The sequence below is a fragment of the Notolepis coatsorum genome (assembly GCF_963971535.1).
Source record: "Notolepis coatsorum genome assembly, chromosome: 1".
In the NCBI taxonomy this organism is placed as follows: Eukaryota; Metazoa; Chordata; class Actinopteri; order Aulopiformes; family Paralepididae; genus Notolepis; species Notolepis coatsorum.
In genome coordinates this window covers 161,832,280-161,860,210 of record NC_140165.1, presented here as the reverse complement: position 1 = coordinate 161,860,210, position 27,931 = coordinate 161,832,280, and the positions used below count along the sequence as shown (strand labels likewise).

The 27,931-nt window shown below is 44.3% G+C and overlaps 1 protein-coding gene across 1 annotated transcript in view; it reads right to left on the bottom strand.

Annotated features, from left to right (window-relative positions):
- wdfy3 (WD repeat and FYVE domain containing 3) overlaps nt 1-27,931 on the bottom strand; it is a 415,649-nt gene that overhangs the window by 20,731 nt on the left and 366,987 nt on the right. Inside the window, exons 55-62 of the mRNA XM_084308124.1 lie at nt 27,480-27,633; nt 22,931-23,022; nt 22,247-22,459; nt 14,218-14,359; nt 13,747-13,901; nt 6,294-6,452; nt 4,035-4,214; nt 3,598-3,780 (exon numbers count right to left, since the gene is read on the bottom strand). Coding sequence (XP_084164250.1) covers nt 3,598-3,780; nt 4,035-4,214; nt 6,294-6,452; nt 13,747-13,901; nt 14,218-14,359; nt 22,247-22,459; nt 22,931-23,022; nt 27,480-27,633 — 1,278 coding nt within the window. The remainder of the gene's footprint in view (nt 1-3,597; nt 3,781-4,034; nt 4,215-6,293; nt 6,453-13,746; nt 13,902-14,217; nt 14,360-22,246; nt 22,460-22,930; nt 23,023-27,479; nt 27,634-27,931) is intronic.

Genomic DNA, 27,931 nt, shown 5'->3' with positions numbered 1-27,931 from the left:
GATGGGGGACGGGGTGCGGGGGGGCAAGTTGATGTTGATGTTGATCGTTGAGCAGCCTGACAGCCCGTGGATAGAGGCTGTTGGTCAGTCTGCTAGTTCCGGACTGGGTGGATCTATACCTTCGACCAGAGGGCAGCAGTTGAAAAAGATGGTGTGCTGGGAGGTGAAGACTGTGGAGATATCTGGGAGGCTAGCTCCAGTGATCCTCCTTGCAGCCTTGACCACTCTGTGGAGGGCCTCCTTCTCTGCCCTGGTGCAGCTGGAAAACCACACCAGTAGTCCGTACGCGAGTACACTCTCTACTGCGCAGTGGTAGAAGTTGGCCATCAGTCCCTGTGGGAGTTTAGCCCATTTAAGCTTCCTCAGATAGAAGAGGCGCTGCTGTGCTTTCCCCACAGCAGAGGTAATGTTGATCCGCCAGGACAGGTCATCAGACATCGTCACGCCCAGAAACAAACATTTTGAAACCCTCTCCACCTCCTCATTTCCAAGTGGCTGAGGTCACCAGTCCTGCGGAAATCAACGATCATCTCCTTGGTCTTCGTGGGGTTGAGAGCAAGGTTATGACCATCGCACCACTCCACTAGTCGCTCAACCTCCCTCCTGTATGAGGTCTCATCATTCCCTCTGATGAGGCCAAGTACTGTTGTGTCGTCTGCAAATTTGACTATGAGGTTAGATGGAGAGGAGGAACAACAGTCGTGGGTGAAAAGTGTGTAGAGAAGTGGGCTGAGCACACACCCCTGAGGGGCCCCGGTGCTAGTGGGCAGGGTGGGGGATGTGTGTGCTTGCCAATCCTGACATGTTGTGTGCGATTTGTGGAAGTGCTTGAGTTTACAAAAGGTCCTTTGCACTATATATATTATTCCTAAAAGTGCTGCACTTTGTTAAAGGGGAACTATCTTACTATTTCTTTCACTATTTGGGCAATTTTACACAATTCCTGTGAGTCTATGGAACACATCTGTAAGTTTTTTTTCAATCAAATTCATTGTTTTGTATTTCTATTCAAGTATTTTAGAGCAGCATTTTCTGCCCTTCAAGATTCCAAGCTGTTTTTATCTGGGCTCGGCCCATACTCGCAATGTGCTTTGAGTGACAGTCACCCACAGTCTGCACTGCAATGCACTGGCAGATACCTTTTGGGGGAGAGAGAGAGACTCGTTAATTTCGCCATGGGGGGGGGGGGGGGGGGGGGCATAATCCCACGGGACAATGCATTGGTAACTTGTTTCAAATGACAATATATACCCCGTGAATATTATTGCACGGATCGGAATACGCGTAGGAGTGTGCGCTATGATATTTTGCAACAGGTTGACGCGCGTGCTGATATGAGAGAGCGGGGGAACGAGAGAGAGATAGAGGGAGAGACAGATAGAGAGAGGGAGAGAGAGAGATAGAGAGATCGTTCCGAGAGAGAGAGAGGAGAGATCGTTCCGAGAGAGAGAGACAGAGAGAGCAAGAGAGAGCCTCCTCCCAGTCCCATTACCTTCCCACCCGTTTTATATAGTTCTCTGGTTGATTCACGATGTGTGTGTGTGTGTGTGAGAACAGCTGAAGGTCTCTGCTAAATAACCGCTTCCGCATTATTTGCACTCGCTGCTCATATAAACGTATCACAGTTGATTGTGGGCGGGCGGTGGCAGATCAGTGCCTATTCACGTCAGCGAGCGAGTCAAATCAGAATGGCTTGGTTCAGTGGGGGAGGATTTTGTCTCATCTGAACTGGAGGAATGCGCAAAAAAAATTATTTGAGACCTAGACAGTGTTGGTACAACCCCACATTGCTAGAAAACAATGCACACCCCTGTAAAAGGCCATTTATAAGATAGTTCCCCTTTAAAAATGGCATTGATCTGTTGGTCTGTGTAGTAGCTAATAAACAAGATTTTGTATAATGTATATTCATTGATAAGTCTTGAATTAATTCGATTATATTTTTTAATCAAGTCCCACCACTAGTATTTAGCCTAAACCCAAGTTATGATATTCTTCCTGTGATCCTGTTATACAGAATATGCTCTTTTACAGAACATGCTGTTCTTTTTATTTTTTTGTTTCTTGATTTACAAACAAACATCCACGTACAACATTACAATTGGCGGTCAAAATTATAAGAGACACTGACAGTACAATACAATTCGAATTGTAGAACATGCTGTTCTATCACAATGAGAGCATTATTTACAAGTAACGTTAGTGAAGCAGAAGGAATACAATCTCTTGACCACAGGCTGCACCTCTCCTTGCCAGGTTATCTCAGCAGTGCTTGGATGCAAATTCAAAGAAATTCAACACACCCTATGTCAGCATTCCACACCACAGGGAGACCCGTCTGATCAAACAGCCCCAATATTAACAGTTTGAGTGCCAGCCATTTAACATTGGAAACCCTGTTGAATGCCAGCACCCACTTCAATGATAGCGTTGTGAACGCATAATCTCTCTACTAAATTATGGCTATGTGTCTAATCCGCCTGTCGTTTATCAATGACTTGTTTGCAGTCAACATTGTCAAAACGGATTGTTTTTTTATCGGTTCATTTTCGTTTTATAGCATTTTGAAAAGCCCCTCGTTTTCAAAGAAAATATATAGATTCCGTGATAAACGGCATTTACTGGAATATTCTAGCATACACAAAAAGTTGTAATTTTTCAGCCTATTTATGAATCGTTTTCAAATAAACGCTAGATTATCGATAGTATGTGTACTTATGCACGCTATAGAGGCGGGCTGAAAAATCGATTCTCTCATTTCCTCATCAGCGATCACAACCACACACACACACACGCATGGGGCAAACGCTTATATCTCTGTGAAAACAGCTCTGATTATCCTAAGACTGGTAAAATAAATTCCTTACCTGAGATCAGATGTTATCCAAAGAGATTATTCCAATTCCTGATCGCCATTCCAAATATCGATCACGCTTATTGATTACAGCGTTGGTACTGTAAATACATAATCCACGCTGTTCTGATGGCCGGCGATCACTTGGTCTCTTCAGTTGGCTTGAGGGAAAAGTTAAATGAGCAAACTGACCACTCCCCCTGCATCAGTCTAAAGTAATGGGGTGCAGTTACACAGGGAGAGACGATAGGGGGCGGTATCTTCCCAATTGAGCTCAGAGAGACTCTGCAGCACTAACCCGAGGCTCGATTGATGAAATATGAATTCAAATCGCCAATAAAAAAAAACGGCAAACAAACGCTATATAGCGTCGGGGGCACTCAAAGGTCGGCATGAACTAACGACAAAAAGCGTCCGTGGCATCCAATGTGTTAAAGGTGCTATAGATCAAATCTATAGAGTAACACTTCCCCACACGGAAGGCACCTGATTGGATAAATGACATGCTGGTGCTCTAGTGTGACATCTAGTGGCTGAATGTTATCTATAGCACCTTTAAACAACTTTTTGCATATTATGTACAAATCAAATTCCATTTTGAAAATGAGGCGTTCGATTGAAAATATTCCAATGTACACAAATCTACTATTATCTCATTTTGACCAAGTAAGAAGAAGCACGATATGTCGATTTCACCGTGATTATCAATGGTGTGTGTATGATCAAAGCGACGGGCGAGTTACCCTGACGACGCCGTCGGAGTGTCCGGTGACGATGACGTTCTGAGTGTCCCATTCGTTCATCTCCGACACGCAGCAGCACAGGATCTGCTGGCTGCGGCCCGTAAAGGTGTTGGCGCTGGCGATGGGGCTGCCGTTGATGCTCCATACGTGGATGTAAGTCCCGGCGCTGGACACGATGTCTCCCTGCAAGAGTGTGCACACATGGATTTGAATGATTTATTTATGTACACATAAATACAAGTATGTGAAGGACTTAGACTAAAAAACTGAAAAACAGAGAACCTTCAATAAGAAACATAGACCCAAATGGACAGACATGGTCCTCCTTCAGGGTCATACATGCTTTTGTATCTTTTGTGTGCATGTGTAATACATGCAAGTTTGCCGCCATTCAGAGTGGAGAGGAGAGAGTGTGTCTGTCGTCCCTCCAAACCTACCGTGAGTTCATTGATGCACAGAGCAGACACGGGCGCTCGATGTCCCCTGAGCTGGGTAACGAAGGACAGCTTGTTCAGGTCCCAGACAATGCAGGTCCGGTCCCGCGAGCCGCTGACTATGATGTGGTAGGCTGAGGATGCCGTGAGACATGTCACCGCATCCGTATGGCCCAGTAACGCCTGCGACGAGACACAAAACACAAGGAAGGTCACTTGCTACGCTGATGATAACACCATGCAAGTCAGACAGGAAAACTATGAAGTATATGAAGTATATATATATAGCACAATATCATGTTATCATACAAGTCAGACAGGACAACTATGAAGTATAATGTATATAGCACAATACATGTTATCCAAAACAAAACTGCTATTTTTAAAACCATAATTTACATTAGATAATAGTGCTAACAATTATGGCGATAATGCTATCTACAACCGCTTTCACACAGCCTTTCATACAGCCTTTTTCCTGTACTAATCTGATCTCTCCTGTTTAGGGCTCATGTGAATGAAAGCTGTAGTAAAGATTCCAGAATATCTGCTATAATAAATCACACTACAAGGCAATAGTTAAAAGAAATTCTACAACGGCAAATAAAATAAACTAGAATAATCTAATGCAATAATATTACTATACTGATATTCAGGGGTCATAGCAGCAGCACAGAGAAGTGGAGGTACAGACATGGTAATAGAAGTGACAATAGAACTATATGAGAATAAAACATAACATAAAACATAAAAAAAGAACAAGATCAAATATGAATAATAATAACACAATGACAGGAGAGACATATGTTACTCAATCGATAATAATAACACATTGACAGGTGAGACATATGTTACTATCAATAATAATAACACAATGACAGGTGAGACATATGTTACTCTATCAATAATAATAACACAATGACAGGTGAGACATGTTACTATATCAATAATAATAACACAATGACAGGTAAATGGCTGCTTTTTTATATAGCGCTTTTATCCAAAGCGCTTTACAATTTGTTACTCCCATTTTTACCCATTCACTCACACATTCACACACCGACGGCGGAGGCAACCATGCAAGGTGCCAACCTGCTCATCGGGAGCAATTAGGGGTTAAGTGTATTGCTCAAGGACACATCGACACGCTGCCCGGGAGGAGTGGGAATCGAACCAGGAACCTCTGGATTGCCAGACAACTGATCTACTTCCCAAGCCACTGTCGCCCCAGGTGAGACATATGTTACTCTATCAATAATAATAACAACACAATGACAAGTGAGACATATGTGTTACTCTATCAATAATAATAACACAATGACAGGTGAGACATATGTTATAAGTATATAACAGAATGCGTGTATGTACAGCCCCCCCTGGTCATCATATACAGATTCAATTATAAAGTCAACCCCATGTGCAAATATACATAACTAACTAAGCCTACTCTGTACAATGTTCAATACTGCATACTGAGTCTTAGTCTACCCTGGTATATGTAAACAGATTAAGTGGATTATCAAAAAATATGGTGCTAGTAAATTAATGAGTAATGTGCGAGCGTGTGTACATGTGTTTAACATTATCGTATAGATATATAATAGATATCCAAGAGATATACAGTACCCGTGTACAGAAATGTGTAGAGCATACGAAAGTGGTTCATGAGTGAGTTGTACCTGTTTGAGGGTGAGCGTCTTGGCCCTCTCCTTGGTTCATGAGTGAGTTGTACCTGTTTGAGGGTGAGCGTCTTGGCCCTCTCCTTGGTTCATGAGTGAGTTGTACCTGTTTGAGAGTGAGCGTCTTGGCCCTCTCCTTGGTTCATGAGTGAGTTGTACCTGTTTGAGGGTGAGCGTCTTGGCCCTCTCCTTGGTTCATGAGTGAGTTGTACCTGTTTGAGGGTGAGCGTCTTGGCCCTCTCCTTGGTTCATGAGTGAGTTGTACCTGTTTGAGGGTGAGCGTCTTGGCCCTCTCCTTGGTTCATGAGTGAGTTGTACCTGTTTGAGAGTGAGCGTCTTGGCCCTCTCCTTGGTTCGTGAGTGAGTTGTACCTGTTTGAGAGTGAGCGTCTTGGCCCTCTCCTTGGTTCATGAGTGAGTTGTACCTGTTTGAGAGTGAGCGTCTTGGCCCTCTCCTTGGTTCATGAGTGAGTTGTACCTGTTTGAGAGTGAGCGTCTTGGCCCTCTCCTTGGTTCCTGAGTGAGTTGTACCTGTTTGAGAGTGAGCGTCTTGGCCCGCTCCTTGGTTCATGAGTGAGTTGTACCTGTTTGAGAGTGAGCGTCTTGGCCCTCTCCTTGGACGAACCCGTCTCCCACACACAGATGGCAGTGCTGGTGCCCCCGGTGATGACCAGCTTGGGGTCGGGACAGATGGCACACAGGATCTGGCCCCACTCCGACAGACACTCGTACACCACCACCGCCTGCAAACGTCACAGGGACACTCGGTCAGAAGGGGGGCGGGGCCGAGAGGGGATTGGTTATTTAGGGCAGGTTAATAGGACAAACGTTTTCCCAGTTCTTACACTGCTGAACTATTAGTCTACACTGTTTTATAAAAAACGACCATTTTACCCATGTTCTTATATTACTTGCAAACGCTCCCATTGCCACTATCGAACATGTTTTATGACAAACTCGACAGGTTCATATGGAATGTTAAGAAAGCCAGGCTTCGCCTAAAGTTGTTATATCTACCGTAAGAGAGGGGGACTTCAACTTCCTAACCTCAGAAAGTATTACATGGCCGCCCAGCTGACCGCAGCATCGCACTACTTTAGTACAGTAACACCTCCAGCCTGGGTGTGTCAGTTCCAGATCTACCATTAGCTTTATACTTATACTCTTCAGACATTAGAACATTGAAGAAATGTACAAAAAATCCTTTTCTTAAAAATACAATATTAATTTGGTATGCGGCACATAAACATGTACCTGTGTTGTCTCAATTCACACCTATATGGGGTAATGAACAGTTTGTCCCGGGCAGAAAATATTGGGGATTTAGAGAATGGAATAGAGGAGGCGTTAAAAAAGTGAGGGATCTACAGTATATGAAGACAGAGATTTGCTTTCTTCAATTATGTCAGATGTAGCAAATCCCTAAGAAACCACCTATTCAAATATTTACAGTTAAAAAGTTACATGTCATCAAAATATGAACAGAAAATGCGTACACCACCTCTATCGAAAGTGGAAAAAGATTTTGTCCGAAATTTGGAAGAGAAAGGGCATGTATCTACATACAGGTATTAACATATTAGTTACGTATAGTAAGGAATCATCACTAGATAAATTGGAAGCCTGGAAAACATACTGTATATGCAAGAAGATATTAAAGAGGATTGGAATAATGCATGTTTAACACAATGGACGCCAGACCCGAGATAAGTCGGGTTAACTCGCCATCGCTTGAGCGCCGAACCCGAGAAAAGTCGGGTTTTAATCGTTATTTATTTTATTCGCTATATCCATTCATAATTCATCCATCCAGCCTTATGTTATCATTGGGAATGGCTCAGAGATCGCAAACGGCCAATACCGCCACCTAATGCCTTGCGGCCGCTATTGCACTCCATTTGAAACGATGTGATTTGTTTTCTCGGCCGAGCTGCGGCGTGGGGGCGGGGTCTAAACACTCTTACAAACATCTCAAAACAAACTGGTCAGACTACTGCTTGACCTTACACCTAGAACCCACCTCACCCCTGCCCACTTCGACAACCTAGGATGGCTTAGAGTAGACGACAGAGTACAACAACTTGCAATGGGCCTGGTCTACAAGATACACTACACGACCAAGGTACCCATGTACATGTCAAAATACTTCCCAAAGGTCAGTGAATACCACGATCACAACACCAGAGGGAGCTCCACAAATCATGTCAAACCCAGATTCGGCTCAAATAAGGGACTAAACACGTTTCGCAATTATGCCACATCAATGTGGAACGCCCTACCCAAAGCTGTAAAGGAATGTGGATCACTACCCACTTTCAAAACCTCTCTCAAGGGACACCTACGGGAGACTGCAATTCAACACTGGCCCCTGTAAATATCCTAACCCAATCATTCCAACCCCCTCCAATGTACAGTCATTTACCTAGTATGGTTTTGTCAATAGTTCAATGTACAATTGTGTTTGTTTGTACAGTGTCTCCTCCCCCCCCCCCCTCAATGTACAGTGTTACTTGTTTATACAGTATGCCCCCCGCCCCCCCCCCCCCCCCAACCACCTCCAATGTAAATTACCCAGTATGGTTGTCAATATCCCAATGTACCCAACCCCCCCCACCCAACCTCCAATGTACAGTTTCTACGTCAAATGTATATACTCCCTTTTCTTGACTCCTTCTGTATCACAAACAGTACTGTATTTGCAAATCTGGTATGTCATAAATGTATAGATGTAGCAGTACTGACTATCTGTATGTCATGTATGTCATATATGTCTATATGAATTGAAAATGGGGGACCCTGATGGAAACAAGACAAACGTCTTTCTCAGGTCTGCATCCCCTTAACAATTGTATGTATTGAGCCGTACTGTATTGTACCCATTCTGCAATCTGTTAAATAAAGTTTTCATTCATTCATTCATTCATCCGGCAAAACAAGCGCTTATAGGGATGGCATCGACGAGGGTCCCCGCCCACCCGTTCATGTGCAATGCTGGATAACGTTGGACACACGATCGCGATCAGTATTTGGAATGGCGATCAGATCATTTGATTATTCTTTTTGCAGTACATCATAGACAAGGTAAGGACTATGTTATCAATCTTGCGTTGATCCAATAATATTTTCCCCACGATCGCAGTGTGTGTCTGTAATGTACACCGTTGGTGGCGATTGAAGCATAGAAAAAAGACCCCCCCCCCCACCCTTTCGTGCATGCATGATGAAACATAATACCGATAATCTAGCGTTGATTTCAGATTGATTCAATAATCAGGTGAGAAATGGCACGATTTATAATGAAATGCAGTAAAGCGCTATTTGGCGGAGTTTCCTGGGATTACACAGGATCACTCTAAAACTATACTCATATTCACTACGGTATAAAACGGAAATGTATGGATGAAAAAATTATCAGTTTTTTGCATGTTGACCGGAAGAAACTCACTAACAATCGGCGTTGTTATTAGATCCATAGCTATAATATTTAATACAGGTTTAGCACTGCAAACACCGGAATTTATCCCCATTGAACAGAGCGCTGACACACAGCGGCCCAACGCCCATAGCAACCTCTGGCACTGACCCTGTTAAAGGCACAAAAGCAAACAATCAACACAAGGTTTAAATTGCTCCAATATAAGTGGTTAATGAGAATGTTCATAACTCCCGTCAAACTCCATCGTATGTCTGCCAGTATTTCAGATCTTTGTTCTAAATGTTGGGAACAGAAGGGTACTTTGTTTCACTGTCTGTTGCCCAGAGATACAAAACTTTTGGAAGAAGGTCTTAAAATATTTGTCAGAAATGTTTGACGTCAAAGTGCCTTTAAGTGCCAAACTTTGTATACTTGGAATATACCCGGAGGACTTTGTACAAACTCAGAGACGGACTAGGCTTCTGGACTTTGGGCTCCTCCAGGCCAAGAGGGCTATTGCACTATGGATGCTCCGACACTGAGAATGTGGATAAAGGAACTTTCAGACTGTATCAGCCTGGAAAGACTGACTTACAAAGCAGAAAGACTTTGTTCAACTCTGCGAACCATATATGTCTGTTGTGCCAAATGGAAACGTGGGTGCTACTTAACATTTTGGTTGCCAAAAACGTAGAACTACGTTTCTGTCGCCCGATCGCTGAGTGCCGGAAACGTAGATCTACGTTTTTCTCACGGTATTTCTTTTATTCGCTATTGCCATTCATAATTCAGCGGGGCACCTTGTGCATGCTGTACTGAATGTGTCTGAGCTGGCAGACGGTCTTATACTGCCCTCTAACGCCTTCAGCCATTATTGCACCCAGTTAGAAACGGGTTCGTTTCTTTTCTCTACAGAGCTGCGGCATGGGGGCGGGTCCTAAACACTCCGGCAAAACACACGCTTGTAAGGATGGTTTGGACAACTGACCCGGCCTGCCCGTTCATTGTGCAATGCCCAACAACGTCGGAGACAGGATCGCTGTGGATAACTGGAATGGCGATCAGATATTTGGATTCTTTTTTTTGCATTACATCAGAGACCAGCTAAGGACATTATATATGAAAGCTTGCGTTGATCTGATATTTATTTTAGACCGGCATGCTTGCTCAAGGAAGGATAATAATTATGATCTAGCGTTGATTTCAGGAAGATCCGATAATCAGGCGAAAAATTACAACGTGTTTATTGAATTACACAAAAACGCAGTTTTCGCGTCTTTTCCGTGGAATGACTCAGAAGCACCCAAACTATATTCATATTTAAAACGGAAATGTACGGATGAAAAAATAATCTGTTTTTTGCACGTTGACCAGAAGCAAGTCCCTGAGACTCGACGGCGTTATTAGACCCATAGCTATACTATAAAATATAGGTTTAGCTCTACAAACTACAACTACGTTTACATGGGGTTAATGGACGGCAAGGAAGGGGTCACTTCCCGGAAGGGGCGTGGCACTCAATGTGTTAAAAGTAAACTATAACATTATTTTTTAACTACCCGTATATTTAACAATAAAGAAGTTTCAACTCTTAGTTACTCTTACTCTATTTTTAGAAACACTTTAATTTGCAGGTTGAATGTATGTGTACAAATGGAGATATAATATACTACGTTAGTTGTGTTGTTAAAAAGAAAAATTATAATAAAAAACGTGTGTTAAATTATACGTTATTGTGGTGCATTATTGTATAAAAAAAATACAATTAGACATCATTGTAAAAAGAAAATGGTGTGAACTTAAGTGAATAGGATACCCACAAGGGAGAAGAGGAGAAAGACGAGGACATTGTAACTACTATAGACCACTACACTTCCGCGTTACATTGAAATCGGGGAGGAGAGAGCGGGGGAGCATATGAATGAATGTGGACGAGAGCCGTGATGTAAGTGGTTGCCGATACGGCTGTGGGGGTGCTGGAGACATGATCGAATAGACGTTTATGCGCCTCAATCTCCTGAACACGGCGTGACCCATTCCTAATCGATCAGAACTCTATCGGCAGAGAAAAAGCCCATTTTAAAGCACCTATTCCGCATGCACATGCGCAGAGTGCCCATGGAGTCTGGACGACGCGAGATGACACACAAATGAATGTGGACTGTTCCATCAGAGGGCGGAGCTTCGGTGGTAATGTGAGTGGCTACAGACCGCTGCACTTAAATATAAACATTAGTCTACCTGGAGACTCAATGAGGTAATTGTAGACGTCGCCATAAGACACGTCTGGCCATTTAGTGGGATCATTTTTTCATTATCCTGTTCGGCTGAAAGGACACTGGCCACCGAAGCTCCGCCCTCTGATGGAACAGTCCACATTCATTCGTGCGTCATCTCGCGTCGTCCAGACTCCGTGGGCAATCTGCGCATTTGCATGGAGAATAGGTGCTTTAAAATGGGCTTTTTCTCTGCCGATTTAGTTCTGATCGATTAGGAATGGGTCACGCCGTGTTCAGGAGATTGAGGCGCATAAACGTCTATTCGATCATGTCTCCAGCACCCCCACAGCCGTATCGGCAACCACTTACATCACGGCTCTGATCCACATTCATTCATATGCTCCCCCCGCTATCTCCTCCCCGATTTCAGAATCCCGGAAGTGTTGCGGTGGTCTATAGTACGGGTAACAGTGGAAGGTTTGGGAGAAGAGGAGAAAGACGAGGACATTGTAACTACTATAGTACGGGCAACAGTGGAAGGTTTGGGAGAAGAGTAGACTTACATTTGATGATCACCAGGGGGCAATGTTGCCCCACTAAACTGTCTCATTCATGAAATCAGTAGCAGTATGTTGGCCTGTATGCGTGTGTGTGTGTAGGGGTGTGAGTGTGTGAGCCTTGTGAATGTGTGCTACCAACAAGCGATGTACCAGTACTTAACTTTACATATCAGACAAAAAAGCAGGGAATTCATGTTTTTCTTTCTTTTCCAACATGCCCCACCATGTCAACCTGTATCAGATTCTATTGTCTAACTATAAAAGAAGGAATCTATATCTGTGTGTGTTTGTGTGTCTGTCTGTCCTTCGCATTTCTCAAGAACCGGCTTCACGCTTGGTGGGTGTATTGCTGAGGACTCAGGGAAGGTGGGGTAAAATTTGGTGCCATTTGGCCAGATAGTGGCACTATAGTGCCGTCTGTACTGCGCAATGTTCGCATATCTCAAGAATCATTCATCCGACCAGGTGGGTTGTTGTGAGCGTCCCCACTGACTGACTGACCTCGTCTGACTCGTAGTTGACCAGGCAGGTTGTTGTGCGTCCCTACTGACTGACTGATTGACTGACTGACCTTGTATGACTCGTAGTTGACCAGGTGTGTTGTTGTGAGCGTCCCTACTGACTGTCTGACTCGTAGTTGACCAGGTGTGTTGTTGTGAGCGTCCCTACTGACTGACTGACTCGTAGTTGACCAGGCAGGTTGTTGTGAGCGTCCCTACTGACTGACTGACTCGTAGTTGACCAGGTGTGTTGTTGTGAGCGTCCCTACTGACTGACTGACTCGTAGTTGACCAGGCAGGTTGTTGTGAGCGTCCCTACTGACTGACTGACTCATAGTTGACCAGGTGTGTTGTTGTGAGTGTCCCTACTGACTGACTGACTCATAGTTGACCAGGTGTGTTGTTGTGAGCGTCCCTACTGACTGACTGACTCGTAGTTGAACAGGCAGGTTGTTGTGAGTGTCCCTACTGACTGACTGACTCGTAGTTGACCAGGTGTGTTGTTGTGAGCGTCCCTACTGACTGACTGACTCGTAGTTGACCAGGTGTGTTGTTGTGAGCGTCCCTACTGACTGACTGACTCGTAGTTGACCAGGTGTGTTGTTGTGAGCGTCCCTACTGACCTTGTATGACTCGTAGTTGACCAGGTGTGTTGTTGTGAGCGTCCCTACTGACTGACTGACTCGTAGTTGACCAGGTGTGTTGTTGTGAGCGTCCCTACTGACCTTGTATGACTCGTAGTTGACCAGGTGTGTTGTTGTGAGCGTCCCTACTGACTGTCTGACTCGTAGTTGACCAGGTGTGTTGTTGTGAGTGTCCCTACTGACTGACTGACTCGTAGTTGACCAGGTGTGTTGTTGTGAGCGTCCCTACTGACTGTCTGACTCGTAGTTGACCAGGTGTGTTGTTGTGAGCGTCCCTACTGACTGACTGACTCATAGTTGACCAGGTGTGTTGTTGTGAGCGTCCCTACTGACTGACTCGTAGTTGACCAGGTGTGTTGTTGTGAGCGTCCCTACTGACTGACTGACTGACTCGTAGTTGACCAGGTGTGTTGTTGTGAGCGTCCCTACTGACTGACTCGTAGTTGACCAGGTGTGTTGTTGTGAGCGTCCCTACTGACTGACTGACTCGTAGTTGACCAGGTGTGTTGTTGTGAGCGTCCCTACTGACTGACTGACTCGTAGTTGACCAGGTGTGTTGTTGTGAGCGTCCCTACTGACTGACCTTGTCTGACTCGTAGTTGACCAGGCAGGTTGTTGTGAGCGTCCCTACTGACTGACCTTGTCTGACTCGTAGTTGACCAGGCAGGTTGTTGTGAGCGTCCCTACTGACTGACTGACCTTGTCTGACTCGTAGTTGGCCAGGCGGCAGCTGAGGTCGGCATAGCCCCAGGCGAAGGTCTTGCTCCAGGCCGGAGGCACCAGCACTTTGTTCTGTTCCACAGCCAGGATACCTTTATCTGTACAGACAACCTGACCAACTGGCTCCTTCAACTCTGTAGGGAGGAAGGAGGAGGGGGGAGAGAGGGTGTAGGGGAGAGAGAGAGAGGGTGTAGGGGAGAGAGAGAGAGAGAGAGAGAGAGGGTGTAGGGGATAGAGAGAGATAGAGAGATATGGATAATAGATATAGATAGACAGACAGACAAGACGCAGACAGAGAGAAGTGAAATAAAATTATGAATTCATACGTACCAACAAACATGGATCACACACCCACTATTTTGTATTGGTCTATAATATGCTTATAGAAATGGAGAGGGAGAGAGAAGAAGTGTGTTGTGTGTGTGTGTGTGTGTGTGTGTGTGTGTGTACCTTTGACAGGGGCCAGGGAGGGCCGCAGGTTGTCCAGATGGTGGAAGAAGATCTTGTCGGAGGTGGAGCTGGGAGGCATGCTGGCTGGCTCTCCATTGGCCTTACTGCGGACCCGCTTGGGAGGGTGAGGCTTCTTAAACAGCTGTAGCGAAAACAAACAGAGGTCATCAATCGGCACACATGCGATGCATGCATGCAATTCGTATCTGTGATTAACCCATCCCGTCGTCCTTCCCCCCCAAGGGCAGCCGGGAGCAGACAGGCGTCAACGTGAGCCGCGCCAGGGGACCAATCCAAGTGCTCCTGTCCGTCTTCGTCAAGGACGCCACAGCGTTAGCGATCTATTGTTGTGCATGTTTTTCCATTGGGTTTATCTTATCGGGGGGGAAACCCTTGCGAGCACGGGGAGAACATGCAAACTCCACACAGAAAGGCCTGGGAGATACCCCACCTGGGTACCTGGCATCATGGAAACCTGGTCCCCAAGCGGGAATCGAACCCTGGACCTTCTTGCTGTGAGGCGACAGTGTTAACCACTACACCACCGTGCCGCTATCTGATGTCATGCAGGAGAAAACATATAATAGTGTGCAGTACATATTTGGCGAAAGCGGCCAAGAAACTGAATTCTACCCTCTAGCCACCTCCCCCCTTCTCTCTCTGGACTACTGCTACCTCAAGGACGTGGACTACTGCTACCTCAAGGACGTGGACTACTGCTACCTCAAGGACGTGGACTACTGCTACCTCAAGGACGTGGACTACTGCTACCTCAAGGACGTGGACTACTGCTACCTCAAGGACGTGGACTACTGCTACCTCAAGGACGTGGAGTACTAGCACTTTGTCTTGTGGTTTTATATGTGACCATTGCACTGTTTACATACAGTCTGGTCTGTCTTCTTTTGCACTTATCAAAATCAGAATCAGAAAGGTCTTTATTGCCAAGTAGTTTTCACATACAAGGAATTTTCTTTGGTCGTTTATGGTGCGACATTAACGGATGGACAGATAATAAAATAAAATGAAATATGAACTAAGTTAAGATAGAAGCACCATAGAATATAATATAATTATGAAATAAAAAATAAGCCAGGGCTGTACAACTGTAAAATAAAGAGGTTGAATAAAATAAAATGGGATATAAATTAATAAATTAAATATAAGCACAACATAGTACAATTATAAGTAAAAGATAAAATAGGGCAGGTTGTGGTCAAGTATATACACTATTTAGAATCAAAATAACAATACAGTGGGATGGGATCATTAGCAGGGCTGTGCAATTGGGCAGTTATGTGCAAAGAGTATGAACAGCAAAGTATGAACAAGTATGTTTTGATTGACAAGTATATAGCATTTATATAATTTATATTTATATAGTATATATTATGCCGTTATGTGCGTCTCTTTTAAACCTGCACTGGAAACCAATTCCACCGGCTTAGTTGCGAGGTCATGGAAGACACCTGAAGAGGCAGATAACCTATTTAGTCATCCTAAAAGTCCTAACATCTCATTTAAAACAAGTGAATACAAAAGCTGTTAACAGGGTAAGATAATTTAACTTGTTTCTGTACGAAATTCTGGATTTTAAGCTTGCTTTCGGAAGATAACATTTTAAGACTTTTTAAGATAATATAAGCTTGAAATACCTAAATTAATACTATACGCTTCAGTACTTTGATCAAAATCTTCCTAGTCTTTTGAAACAGCATGTGTGTGAGAGAGAGTAAATGAGTGAGTGTGAGAGAGTGAATGAGTGAGAGAGGGACAGATAAGAGTGAAAGATGGAGAGAAAGGGACATAGAGAACATTGTGAGAAAGGAGAGAGAAAGAGAAAGAGAGGGAATGTGAGAAAGAAAGAGACAGAGAGAGAGAGGCAGAGAGAGGGTATGTGAGAAAGAAAGAGACAGAGAGAGAGAGGCAGAGAGAGGGTATGTGAGAAAGAAAGAAAGAAAGAAAGGGACTTGAGGACACCGAGCATGTAAGACGTGCTTTTCGCCGCTCCGCCGTTTTGTGACAAACTTCAATTATAAATAGTCCTTTAACTACGTTTTTTCTTTTTGGACTTTGGACACTGGACAACTTATGTTCATCTACCAGTCAGGCAGACTTTTCGACACTTTAAATCGTCCATGGGTCCTGTTAAACCCAAATTAAGGACGACGCGTGCAGGACAACAAACAATATTTGATCAGCCACCCGGGCCACCCCCACCGCACGCGCCAGCTGCTAACATGACCAGCGGCAGCGCCTTTGATCTAGGGGCCTTACAATCAATGCTGAACTCGCTGAAGGAAGATATTTGTGTCAGAATTGACTCATCGGCAACTAACCTGAGAGCTGAAATCCTTGCAGTGCGCACGGAGCTGGTGAATATTACTGAAACATTGCTGCTGAAAATAAATTAACACGGGCAAACTATCTGCGAGTTGGAACGTGTGACGAGCGACCACAGTGACCAGCTCTCCTCGCTTGACTCCACTGTTAAGGAGCTCACGTCACAGGTGAAATTACTAACCGACAAATGTGAGGACCTAGAGGGGAGATCGAGGAGGAACAACCTTCGACTCGTGGGGATACCTGAGGGCTCGGAGGGTCCGCGGCCAACGGAATTCATCTGCCGCCTACTCAAGAACCTACTGGGCCTGGATGATGAGCCCCTACTCGACAGAGCCCATCGCACTTTGCGGGCTAAACCCAAAGAGGGAGAGACTCCTCGTCCGCTCATCATCAGGGTCCACTTCTTTCATCTCCGGAACGAAATCCTACGTCGGGCCAGCGCGACCTCCCGTGACACCCCTCTACTCTTCCAAGGCAAAAGGCTCTCTATTTTCCCTGATTACACCGTCGCTGTTTCCAAGAAGAGGGCTGCGTTTGGAGGAGTGAAACGTGAACTCCATGCCTGTCCTGGTATCACGTTTGGGCTGATGTTTCCTGCGGTTCTGAACATCACTCTGCCGAGTGGTTCAACGCACACGTTTGAAGACCCGGCCGCCGCCTCGACTTTCATAAACACTAAGCTCAGAAAAGCGGTTCCCCAGACTGTAACCATCAGCTGAACGGCAAGTTCATAATTCATGTCCATATGACTGAGCATATACAGACTATTTCATTTTGGGACTACGATATTTCACAATATTAACATTTGTCACTTAACCACGGAAGGGGTGGTGTTTATCTTTAGAGTTAGTAATAGTTGGTTATGCGCGCGTCCACTTTGAGGAGACGCATCAGCATGGGAGGGAGGGGGAGGGGGGAGGGAAGGGTTTGTTTACATTTACAGTTCTTTTTGTGCAATGTTTATACTGTTGTTGCTTTTTCTATGACTTGGCCACTGCACATAAAAAATACTATTAGGACATACTTTTCGATGTTACTCATTGTACACTCAACACCAGTCTATGACTCAACCTAAAACCTCACAGCAGATTGGAGGAGTGGTCAAATTTACTAGTTGGAATTGTAAGGGCTTAAATCAGCCAATCAAACGTAGTAAAGTACTGGGGCATCTTCAGAATTTGGGGGTTCATATAGCTTTCCTTCAGGAAACTCATTTCAAGCTATCTGATTATACCAGACTACGTAAACGATGAGTTGGCCAAGTGTACCACTCATCATTTCAGAGCAGAGCTAGAGGTGTGGCAATTTTAATCCACAAATCAATAAATGTTATTTGCTCAGATGTTCTCTCTGACCCAAATGGTAGATTTGTGCTGGTAACTGGAAAGCTCTGTGGCACCCCAGTGATTATGCTTAATATCTACGGCCCTAACTGGGACAATAGCTCATTTTTTAGATCTGTGTTCTCTTCGATACCTGACCTCTCCACACATTATCTGATATTAGGAGGGGACTTCAATTGCTGGCTTAATCCATCATTGGATCGCTCATCTAACAGAAATGCAGTACTTTCAAGCTCTGCTAAAACCATTCAATCTTTTATGGAAGAGTTTTCACTTTCAGACCCTTGGCGTTTTCACAACCCATCTAGCAGAGCATACTCATTCTTCTCTCATGTTCATCACACCTTCACTCGTATTGATTATTTCTTGATCGACAATCGGCTCATCTCATCAGTATTATCTTGCTCATATGATGCTATTGTCATATCGGACCACTCTCCAGTTCTAATGGAACTGCAAATTAGGGGATGTGATAACACCCGACCACCCTGGCGACTGAATACTAGTTTGTTATCGAACGAAGATTGTTACTTTTATTTCCAAGCAGATAGATATTTTTTTGGATATCAATAAGACGCCTGGGATCTCAGCTTCCTTACTATGGGAGACACTGAAGGCATACTTAAGGGGGGAAATTATTTCTTACTGCACTTATGAGACTAGAGCCAGAAAGAAGAAATTAGATAATTTAACCAAACAGATCACTCAGATTGACAACGTTTACTCTATCGCTCCATCACCTGATTTATATAAGGAACGCCTATTGTTACAAGCAGAATTCGATACTCTGACTACCACCCATACCGAAAAATTACTATTCAAATCCAGATACAATTACTATGAACACGGAGATAAGGCGAATAAACTATTAGCTCATCAATTAAGACAGGCATCAGCTTCGCATCAAATACCACAAATCCAAACTTCAACAGGCAGAACTACAGATCCCAAAGAAATTAATGAACAATTTAAAAACTTCTACTCATCTCTCTATGCTGCAGAACAACCCACTGACCCGTCTGCCTTTAGCAACTTTTTTGACTCTCTTGATATTCCTAAAGTTGACTCCGACTCAGCGGTGAAACTGGAGGAGCCTATCACAATAGAGGAGATTGAAGAGGCTGCTCACAACATGCAGGCAGGTAAATGCCCAGGCCCCGATGGTTACCCAATCGAATTCTATAGGAAGTTTTTTGGCAAATTGGCGCCACTTCTTATTGATATGTACAATGAATCCTTCTGCTGTTTTAAATTGCCCCATACACTCACTCAGGCCACAATTTCCTTAATCTTGAAGAAGAACAGAGACCCTCTCCTATGTGGGAGCTACCGTCCTATAAGTTTGCTATCCGTGGATTTAAAGCTTCTTTCCAAACTACTATCTATGCGCTTAGAATCGGTACTACCCTCTATTATTTCCCCAGATCAGACTGGATTCATAAAAAAACGGTACTCTTCTTTTAACACTAGACGGCTTCTTAATATCATGTATAATCCCTCTTCTTCCTCAATATCAGAAGCTGTGATCTCACTAGATGCCGAGAAGGCTTTTGACCGGGTGGAGTGGAGCTACCTATTCTACACCATGGAGAGATTTGGCCTGGGTAAAACATTTATCACTTGGGTGAAACTGCTTTATACCTCCCCTATAGCCTCAGTCAGAACCAACAACACACATTCTGAATATTTCCCTCTTTCGCTCTACTCGGCAAGGCTGCAATTTGAGTCCCTTATTATTTAATATCGCAATAGAACCATTGGCCATTGCTCTCAGATCAAATCCTAACATAACTGGTATTCATAGGTTTGGCATCGAACAGAAGACTTCACTTTATGCGGATGACTTGCTTTTATATGTATCGAATCTCTGTCTCTATTCCAGCTGCCCTTGATGTTTTCAGTTCATTTGGTGCAATATCAGGATATAAACTAAACTTAGATAAAAGCGAGCTATTCCCTCTGAATGCTGAAGGTCGAAATTACCCCTTACATACTTTGCCCTTAAAAATGTCCCCACTTGGCTTCACATATCTTGGCATTCGTTTCACAGACAAATTTAAGGATTTATTTAAATCTAACTTCTCCCCTTTGTTAAGCAAACTGCATAAAGACTTTGAACGATGGTCGCTATTACCCCTGTCCTTAACGGCACGAGTCAACTCAGTTAAAATGAACTCCCTGCCAAAATTCTCATACCTTTTTCAATGTTTACCCATCTTTCTCACACAAGCATTCTTCCAGAAAATTGACAGTTTGGTGTCGCAGTTCATCTGGAATAGGAGAGTCCCTACGCTCGGTAAAGCCCTCCTACAAAGACCAAAGCCTCTGGGAGGGATGGCTCTGCCCAATTTTTAATTCTATTATTGGGCAGCCAACTTTAGAGCACTACAACATTGGGCAAGGTTTGAAGACACACCTTCATCCCCTGTATGGTTGCTTTTGGAATCCTCTTCTTCCAGCCCTGCCTCACTGGCTGCTCTGGCTCACGCACCTCTACCTTTTCCCACCTCTCCCTACTCTAAAAATATCATTGTCAAATCAACACTCAGGATATGGAACCAGTTCAGACGACATTTTGGTTTACAATCTTTTTCTTTACTAGCTCCAATTACAGCTAACCCTGTTTTCCCCCCCTCTGTGATGGATAGAGCTTTTCTCTCCTGGTCCCCTCTTGGTATTAGAACGTTCAGTGATTTATATATAGAAAATATTTTTGCATCATTTGAACAACTGTCTGACAAGTTCTCTCTTTCGAGGTCACATTTCTTCAGATACTTGCAAGTCCGCAGTTTTGTACGTAATATCAACCCACAGTTCCCCAAACTCCCAGAAGCCACTCCTATTGACACTTTACTAAAGCCTACACTGGTCACAGAGGGTATTATATCTGTCCTGTATGGCTTGATTTCCTCACTGCGTCCTACCTCATTAGAAAAGATCAGGAGGAGATGGGAGGAGGACCTGGGTGAGGACATCACAGAAAACCTGTGGGAGGATATTCTACACCGGGTCCACTCCTCTTCAATTTGTGCCAGGCACGGACTGATCCAATGTAAAATTGTTCACCGTTCACACTTTACTAAAGTCAGGCTAGCCAAGATCTATGGCAACATTGATCCCACCTGTGACAGATGCCACCGTGCCCCTGCTACACATAGTCACATGTTTTGGTCCTGCCCTTCCCTGCATAACTTTTGGTCTGAAATATTTGAAACTATCTCAAATAGTATTGAGATCCCAATCAGCCCGACTGCCATAACTGCTTGCTTTGGTGTCTCTATCTCCCCTACTACTCTGTCTCTGCCACGATATAAAGCTGACCTGGTGGCATTTGTTACTCTCCTGGCTAGACGTCTCATTTTACTGCATTGGAAGTCACCCACTCCTCCATCTCACTCTATGTGGCTCAGGGATATTTTGCACTTCCTTAAGATGGAGAAAATAAGGTGTGTCATAAGGGGTTCTACAGCTAGATTTTATAAAACATGGGGCCGTTTCTTTACCTATGTTGGGGAACAAGGCTCAATCGACCCCCATAAATAATGCTCACTCCTAACCTAGCACAGTCCAGTCGAGTGACCTATCTACTTGTGCAAATGTAACCGATGTCTACCTTCTCATTTAAAAAAAAATGTGTTCCATTCATCTATTCCTGCTGTACAGTGCTTGTCCTGAGTGTACATATCTGTTTAATTGACTATGTCCGAAACAATATCTATTTATTTTGTGGTGTATTATTTTTTAGTCTATATATTCAACAGACCTATACTTTGACTACTTATACGTAGCCATGTGCAACATGTATATTATTTACATTCAACAGACCTATATTTTGTTTATTTATACATCGTTTTGTGCAATAGGTATATTGTTTATCCAACAGACCTATATTTTGACTAACTATATGTACCTTTGTGCAATATGTATATTGTCTACATTCAACAGACCTATATTTTGACTACTTATATGTAGATATGTGCAATACGTCTGGCATATATGTGTACAATTTGACCTTGTGATGATCTCATATTGCAATGAAAAAACTTCAATAAACAAAGTTTTGAAAAAAAAAGAAAGAAAGAAAGAAAGAGAGAGAGAGAGAGAGTGTGAGAAAGAAAGAGGGGGAGTGTGAGAAAGAAAGAGACAGAGAGAGAGGCAGAGAGAGGGTATGTGAGAAAGAAAGAAAGAGAGAGAGAGAGAGGCAGAGAGAGGGTATGTGAGAAAGAAAGAGAGAGAGAGAGAGAGAGAGAGAGAGAGAGAGAGAGAGAGAGAGAGAGAGAGAGAGAGAGAGAGAGAGAGAGAGAGAGAGAGAGAGAGAGAGAGAGAGAGAGAGAACCCACTTGTTTGGGGATCTGTCCGAAGTTGTTGATGAAGCCGATGGTGGCGGTCTCCTTCAGCGGGTCGTTGATGTTATAGATGTCCACCTGACCCTCGTAGAACAGGTGGTGGAACACGTTGACCGCCTCCACAGCCGGAGGGCCCTGCTGCTTGAAGCCGAAGATCAGGTCAATCCACTCGTGGAGGTGGGCCGATACATAGTCACACTCCAGGGCCTGGAGAGAGGAGAGAGGAGGAGAGAGGGGATAGAGGAGAGGGGAGAGAGGAGAGGGAAGAGGAGAGTGGAGAAGAGAAGGGATTGGAGAGAGGGGAGAAGAGAAGAGGAGAGCGGGAAGATGAGGAGAGAGGGGAGAGAGGAGAGGAGAGGGGGAAGAGGAGAGAGGGAAGATGAGAGGAGAGGGGAGAGAGGAGAGAGGGAAGAGGAGAGAAGGGAGAGAGGAGAGGCAAGAAGAGAAGAGGGAAGAGGAGAGAGGGAAGAGGAGAGGAGAGGAAAGAGGAGAGATTAGTTATTATGTATGTGTGCGTCAAACCTCAAATCCTTCTTTGATGTTTTTGTTTAGTTTCTTATCAAATCAATCGATGATGCTAGGAAATAGTCTTAGTCTGCCCAGGACAAAAAACAGAGACAGGAGGATTCATTTCGAAGCCATATCAGGTTTATATGTAGTTGCTGGTGGTTTTGCTACCTGTCTGTGGACTCTGATGAACTCCCGCGGGTCTGCCTTGGCCCAGGGGGGCAGGAGCACATCACCCAGCTTGATACCATTCTGCTTGGCGCCTGTCAAGATCATTGAAATGAGAAGAGCAAAATACAACGCATTAGGATGGGAACACAGTGGTTGCTGAGAAATGTAATGTCAGCTGATATGTTGACAGAGTTGGCAGGACCACAGCTTGAGGTTTATTGAAGAATCCATAGAAACGAAAGAGAGAATGTTAAATGCATTAACGCTCTAAAGCCAGATATGTTTTGCAAAACATTTAATATATTGGGAACAGTTTGTGATAAACTCGCTTTGAATTGTATCTGAATCATCGGGAGATTGAAAGTCTATCTCTCAGTCGCCCAGAGGCTGACTAGCAGTATGGCCTAGAATCTTGAAATATCTAGATCGGTCGTTTTCTCTTCCGAATGCAGGCTGCATCTAATCCTTTGTATGTATCTGTCACTGAGTGTTTAGCCTATAGCCAATGTAAATTCTAGGAATGGTCACATGGGCTGGGAGGACCAATGGAAAAGACAGACAGACACACACAGACACACGCTGCTTGCGCGTAACAAGAGGATAGAGAGAGGAGCGTGTCGCTGTTGTGGATGTTGAGGACGATCCAGAAATAATATAAATGAAAAGGACTCTGAGCCTGAATGCTGGCACAGTGATGATGACAATCATAGCGCAGGATTTGATGTATTTGTAGTAGTGCTGTCAATAGATTAAAAAAAATTAACTAATTAATCTCACAATTTTCTGTAATTAATCTAGATTAAAAATAGCATTTTTCAATTTAAGACCAAAATTGCAGGAAGATATTGGTCCAAACTAGTGCTGTCAATCGATTACAATATTTAACTCGATTAATCGCATGATTGTCCATAGTTAACTCGCGGTTAATCGCAAATTAAATCGCATTCCTTTTTTTTTCTACCTTAAACGGATCTTTTTCAAGTTCCAAGTTTTAATACTCTTATCAACATGCGAGTCAACAAATGCTTGCTTTATGCAGCCATTTAACACAAAAGGATGACCCTCATGCATTGCAAATTTGCATCAAATTCAAAACAGAGTGATGCACAAAATAACTTAAAAGAAAATAATAATTTAAAACAATGAATAAAGTGTGCATGAAATAATAGGGGAAAGAAAACGTTAGGAACTTGTTACATTCACCCACACAAGGGCTGAGTAATCACACACCCCCCCCCTCTCTCTCTCTCTCTCTCTCTCTCTCTCTCTCTCTCTCTCTCTCTCTCTCTCTCTCTCACACACACACTCTCCCAGCTCTCTTTCTCTCTCACCCCCCTCTCTCTATATATCTCACACACACACTTCAGAAACAAACATAGTATCAATGAGAGCATCAACAATACACCTGAGTGAAGTCTAGTAAAAAAAATAAAAATCGTAAAAGTAAAAAAAATAAAAAATTGGTGGCGTGAATAGAATCGGGCGATAACGCGTTAATGCCGTGTTAACTTTGACAGCCTTAGTATACATTTTGCCTTTCATTTCTCCATCACCGCAAATCCGCTCCTCAATTAATACCGCCGCCGGGGGGGGGGGGGGGGGGGGGGGGGGCATAATCCCACGGGACAATGCATTGGGAACTTGTGTCCAGCGTGTTGCTTTCTAACAGCGGAGGAGTGCAAGAATGTGACAATTTGACCATGTGACCGCGGCAGCGCAAGAGAGCGGCAGTGCGGAAATAGGCTGTCTATTGCCATTCTCTAAGACAAACGCTAACCTTAACCAGCTCCTTAACAGCGCCTAAACTTAACCGTTCTAACCTTAACCAACTCCGAAACAATGCCTAACCTTAACCTTAACCATGCCTAACCTTAACCTTAACCATAGAAAGAATATTGCCATTCTCTAAGACAAACTCTAACCTTAACCAGCTCCTTAACAGCGCCTAAACTTAACCGTTCTAACCTTAACCAACTCCGAAACAATGCCTAACCTTAACCTTAACCATGCCTAACCTTAACCGGCGAAAGAATACACGTTAAAAAAAATTTGATGGGATTCGAACTTGTCAACAACGGACCGCAGGACCGCTGCACTGCCAGGTGAGCTGAGCTTCGAATGAAAATCATGGCGGATTAGGGCTACATAATGCCGCAAGCTCTGCCGCTCCGCTCTGCGGTTGCCGCGCCTGCCGCGGGGCGTGTCGCAGCCAATCAGGGAAAATGCGGAAGCAACGGCAGCACTGCTCCGCTGTTAATAAGCAATAGGCGTCCCATGACGAGATCTACCCCGTGAATATTATTGCACGGATCGGAATACAGGCGCGCACGTGGGAGCTTGCGCAAAATCTGCGAGATTTTTCCACGTCGCGCCCCGACCAACATAATTATAAACATTACGGGCTTCCGGTTTGGCGAGGAGCGGGTGAGCAGCTGCAGAACAGAGCTCCCGGTCCAAAATTCAAGAAAGGTAATAAAAAGTTATAAAACATGATAAAAAGTAACAACTCGAAGATAAAAGAAAGATAACAAGACCCAGTACACAAAACTAGAGGAGAAGTGAGAGAAGAATGACCCCCGACAAAGAAAATACGACGAAGGGAGAGGTACAACACGAGGAGATGACGCAGCAAGTATAACGTTAGACCACAGCGAGGTCTGGCTGGAGACGGAGCTACAAGCTAACATGGAAGCTAACACGATGGATATGTAAGTTAGCATTCAGATCAGGCTAGAAGCAATACAGAAGGCTAACGATGCTAACGGGCAAACCAACACGCAGACTGGACTCGATGCAATACAGAATATTCAGAGGAGCATGGAGGCTAGTTCGGGAGAAGTGGAACGGACGACCCCCAAAAGAGGGACAAAGAGACGCTGGATACAACCGGACCAACCAGGACTCGGGCACCGAGGTCGGACGGACCGTCCGGGATGCGGGCACGGAGGTCGCCCAGGCCGGCCAGGATGCGAGCATTGAGGCCACACACACCAACCGGGAGCCGAGCGCCGAGATCAACCAGACCAGCCAGGATTCAAATAACGAGATCTCACACACCAAACAGGACTCGAGCACTGAGGTCACACACAATGACCAAGATTCAATACCACATATACATATTATTTGATAGTGAATGGATGTTATGATTCAAAACACACTGCAGATAACACACAGACCACTGGGAATACAGACAAGGTGAACACATTAGTTGGGGAAATTGGGTCTTGATTCGGGACATAGAATATAAATAACACGTACTAGACTAAACTGTAGACACTAACACACATGACGCACAACTAAGACGACGGGGAACATGGGGAAACACATTCGGAGACCTGACCGGGAGCTCTGGAACTGTACTATCATATGAAGGAAAAAAATTCAAATAAGATGTTGGACAATAATAGGGCCATCGTTTTGACCCGGAGAGTGGGGTCTTGTGTGTTGTGAACTTGTGGGGTCGATGTGCGGGGGGTGGGGTTCTTTGGGACATGGGAGGTAACGGACTTGGCTCGGTGGGGGGGAGCCCCCTGCACTCCCCTCTACTGGGCCAGGCCCAATCAATTCAAGGGACCCGTGACGCTGGAGCCCGGCTCCGTGTCTCTCGGGGTGGATGGCGGGAGGATGGGGATATTTCTTTATTATTTCTGTTATTTGAATGTATTGTCTGATGTATGTTCGTAAACTAAAACTAAAACTGCAAATAAAAAATTTAAGTAAAAAAATAAAAATTATAAACATTACATTGCACATGGTGCAACATAGTTCATGATTTGTTAAAAGGGTTCGTCAGTGGCTTGTGAAAATGGGAAATTTTTCCTACGAAATGTTGTAGAAGTGATCATCTGAAAATGTAAACAATTGCTGAAATAAATAGCAATAAAGTGTTGAATATTGATATTATCTGTTTCCCACCTTGTTCAGTCATTGTTGATAATTATAGTGAGAAATCATTAGGTGATCAGTGTCTTCACAAAGATGAGTATCATTTATCATTGATAATATATAACTAAAGTCAAACTGAGCAAATTAGTTATTTCAGAAGAGCGTATCAAACTGGTAGCCCTTCGTATGACTCAGTACCCATGAAGTAGCTCTCAGTTTCAAAAAGGTTGGTGACCCCTGCTTTAGAGGGTTAAGGAGATAAAGACCAGCCACTGGTTGATGGTTCTCGGGCTTGCAGGCTACAGAGACGTTTTAATAATGCCGTCAACCCTCTGTACTTCAAGTCTATTGCTTGGTACCAGAGACATTCCTGGTTTAAAGAGTAACTAAACACATGGTCATTCTGCTGCCCTAGTGGTTGATATTGCCACTCTGCTGCACACTCTGCCCCGCCCCAATTTATCATGTCTTTGGAGGTACTATGAGAGTCTGTCTAGTAAGAGAAAAAGAGGTACTCTGACATCACTGATTGGGGTGTGGCAGATTGAAAATATCAACCACTAAGGCAGCAGAATGACTATGTGTTTGGTTACTCTTTAAAGATATCAGTGTATCATCTAATATCCACAAACAGCACTGATATAAGGAAAGAGGAGGTGCTCACCCAGGTCAAAATTGTTGGAGTTGAGCAGGAACTCTGGCAGGTAGAAGAACTCTGGGATGAGCTCCTTGACGTCGGCCATGTTGTGTTTGGAGGCAGAGAGCCAGGCCTCACGCACGCTGTGGAACATCCTGTCGGCCAGGTCGAAGTGACCTCCCTGTGGGGACACACACACACACACACACACACACACACACACACACACACACACACACACACACACACACACACACACACACACACACACACACACACACACACACACACACACACACACACACACACACACACACACACACACACACACACACACACACACACACACACACACACACACACACACACACACACACACACACACACACACACACACACACACACACACACACACACACACACACACACGGCTCTATATCAGCTATGCCGGTCTGAGGTCAGTAAGATCAACAATGTTC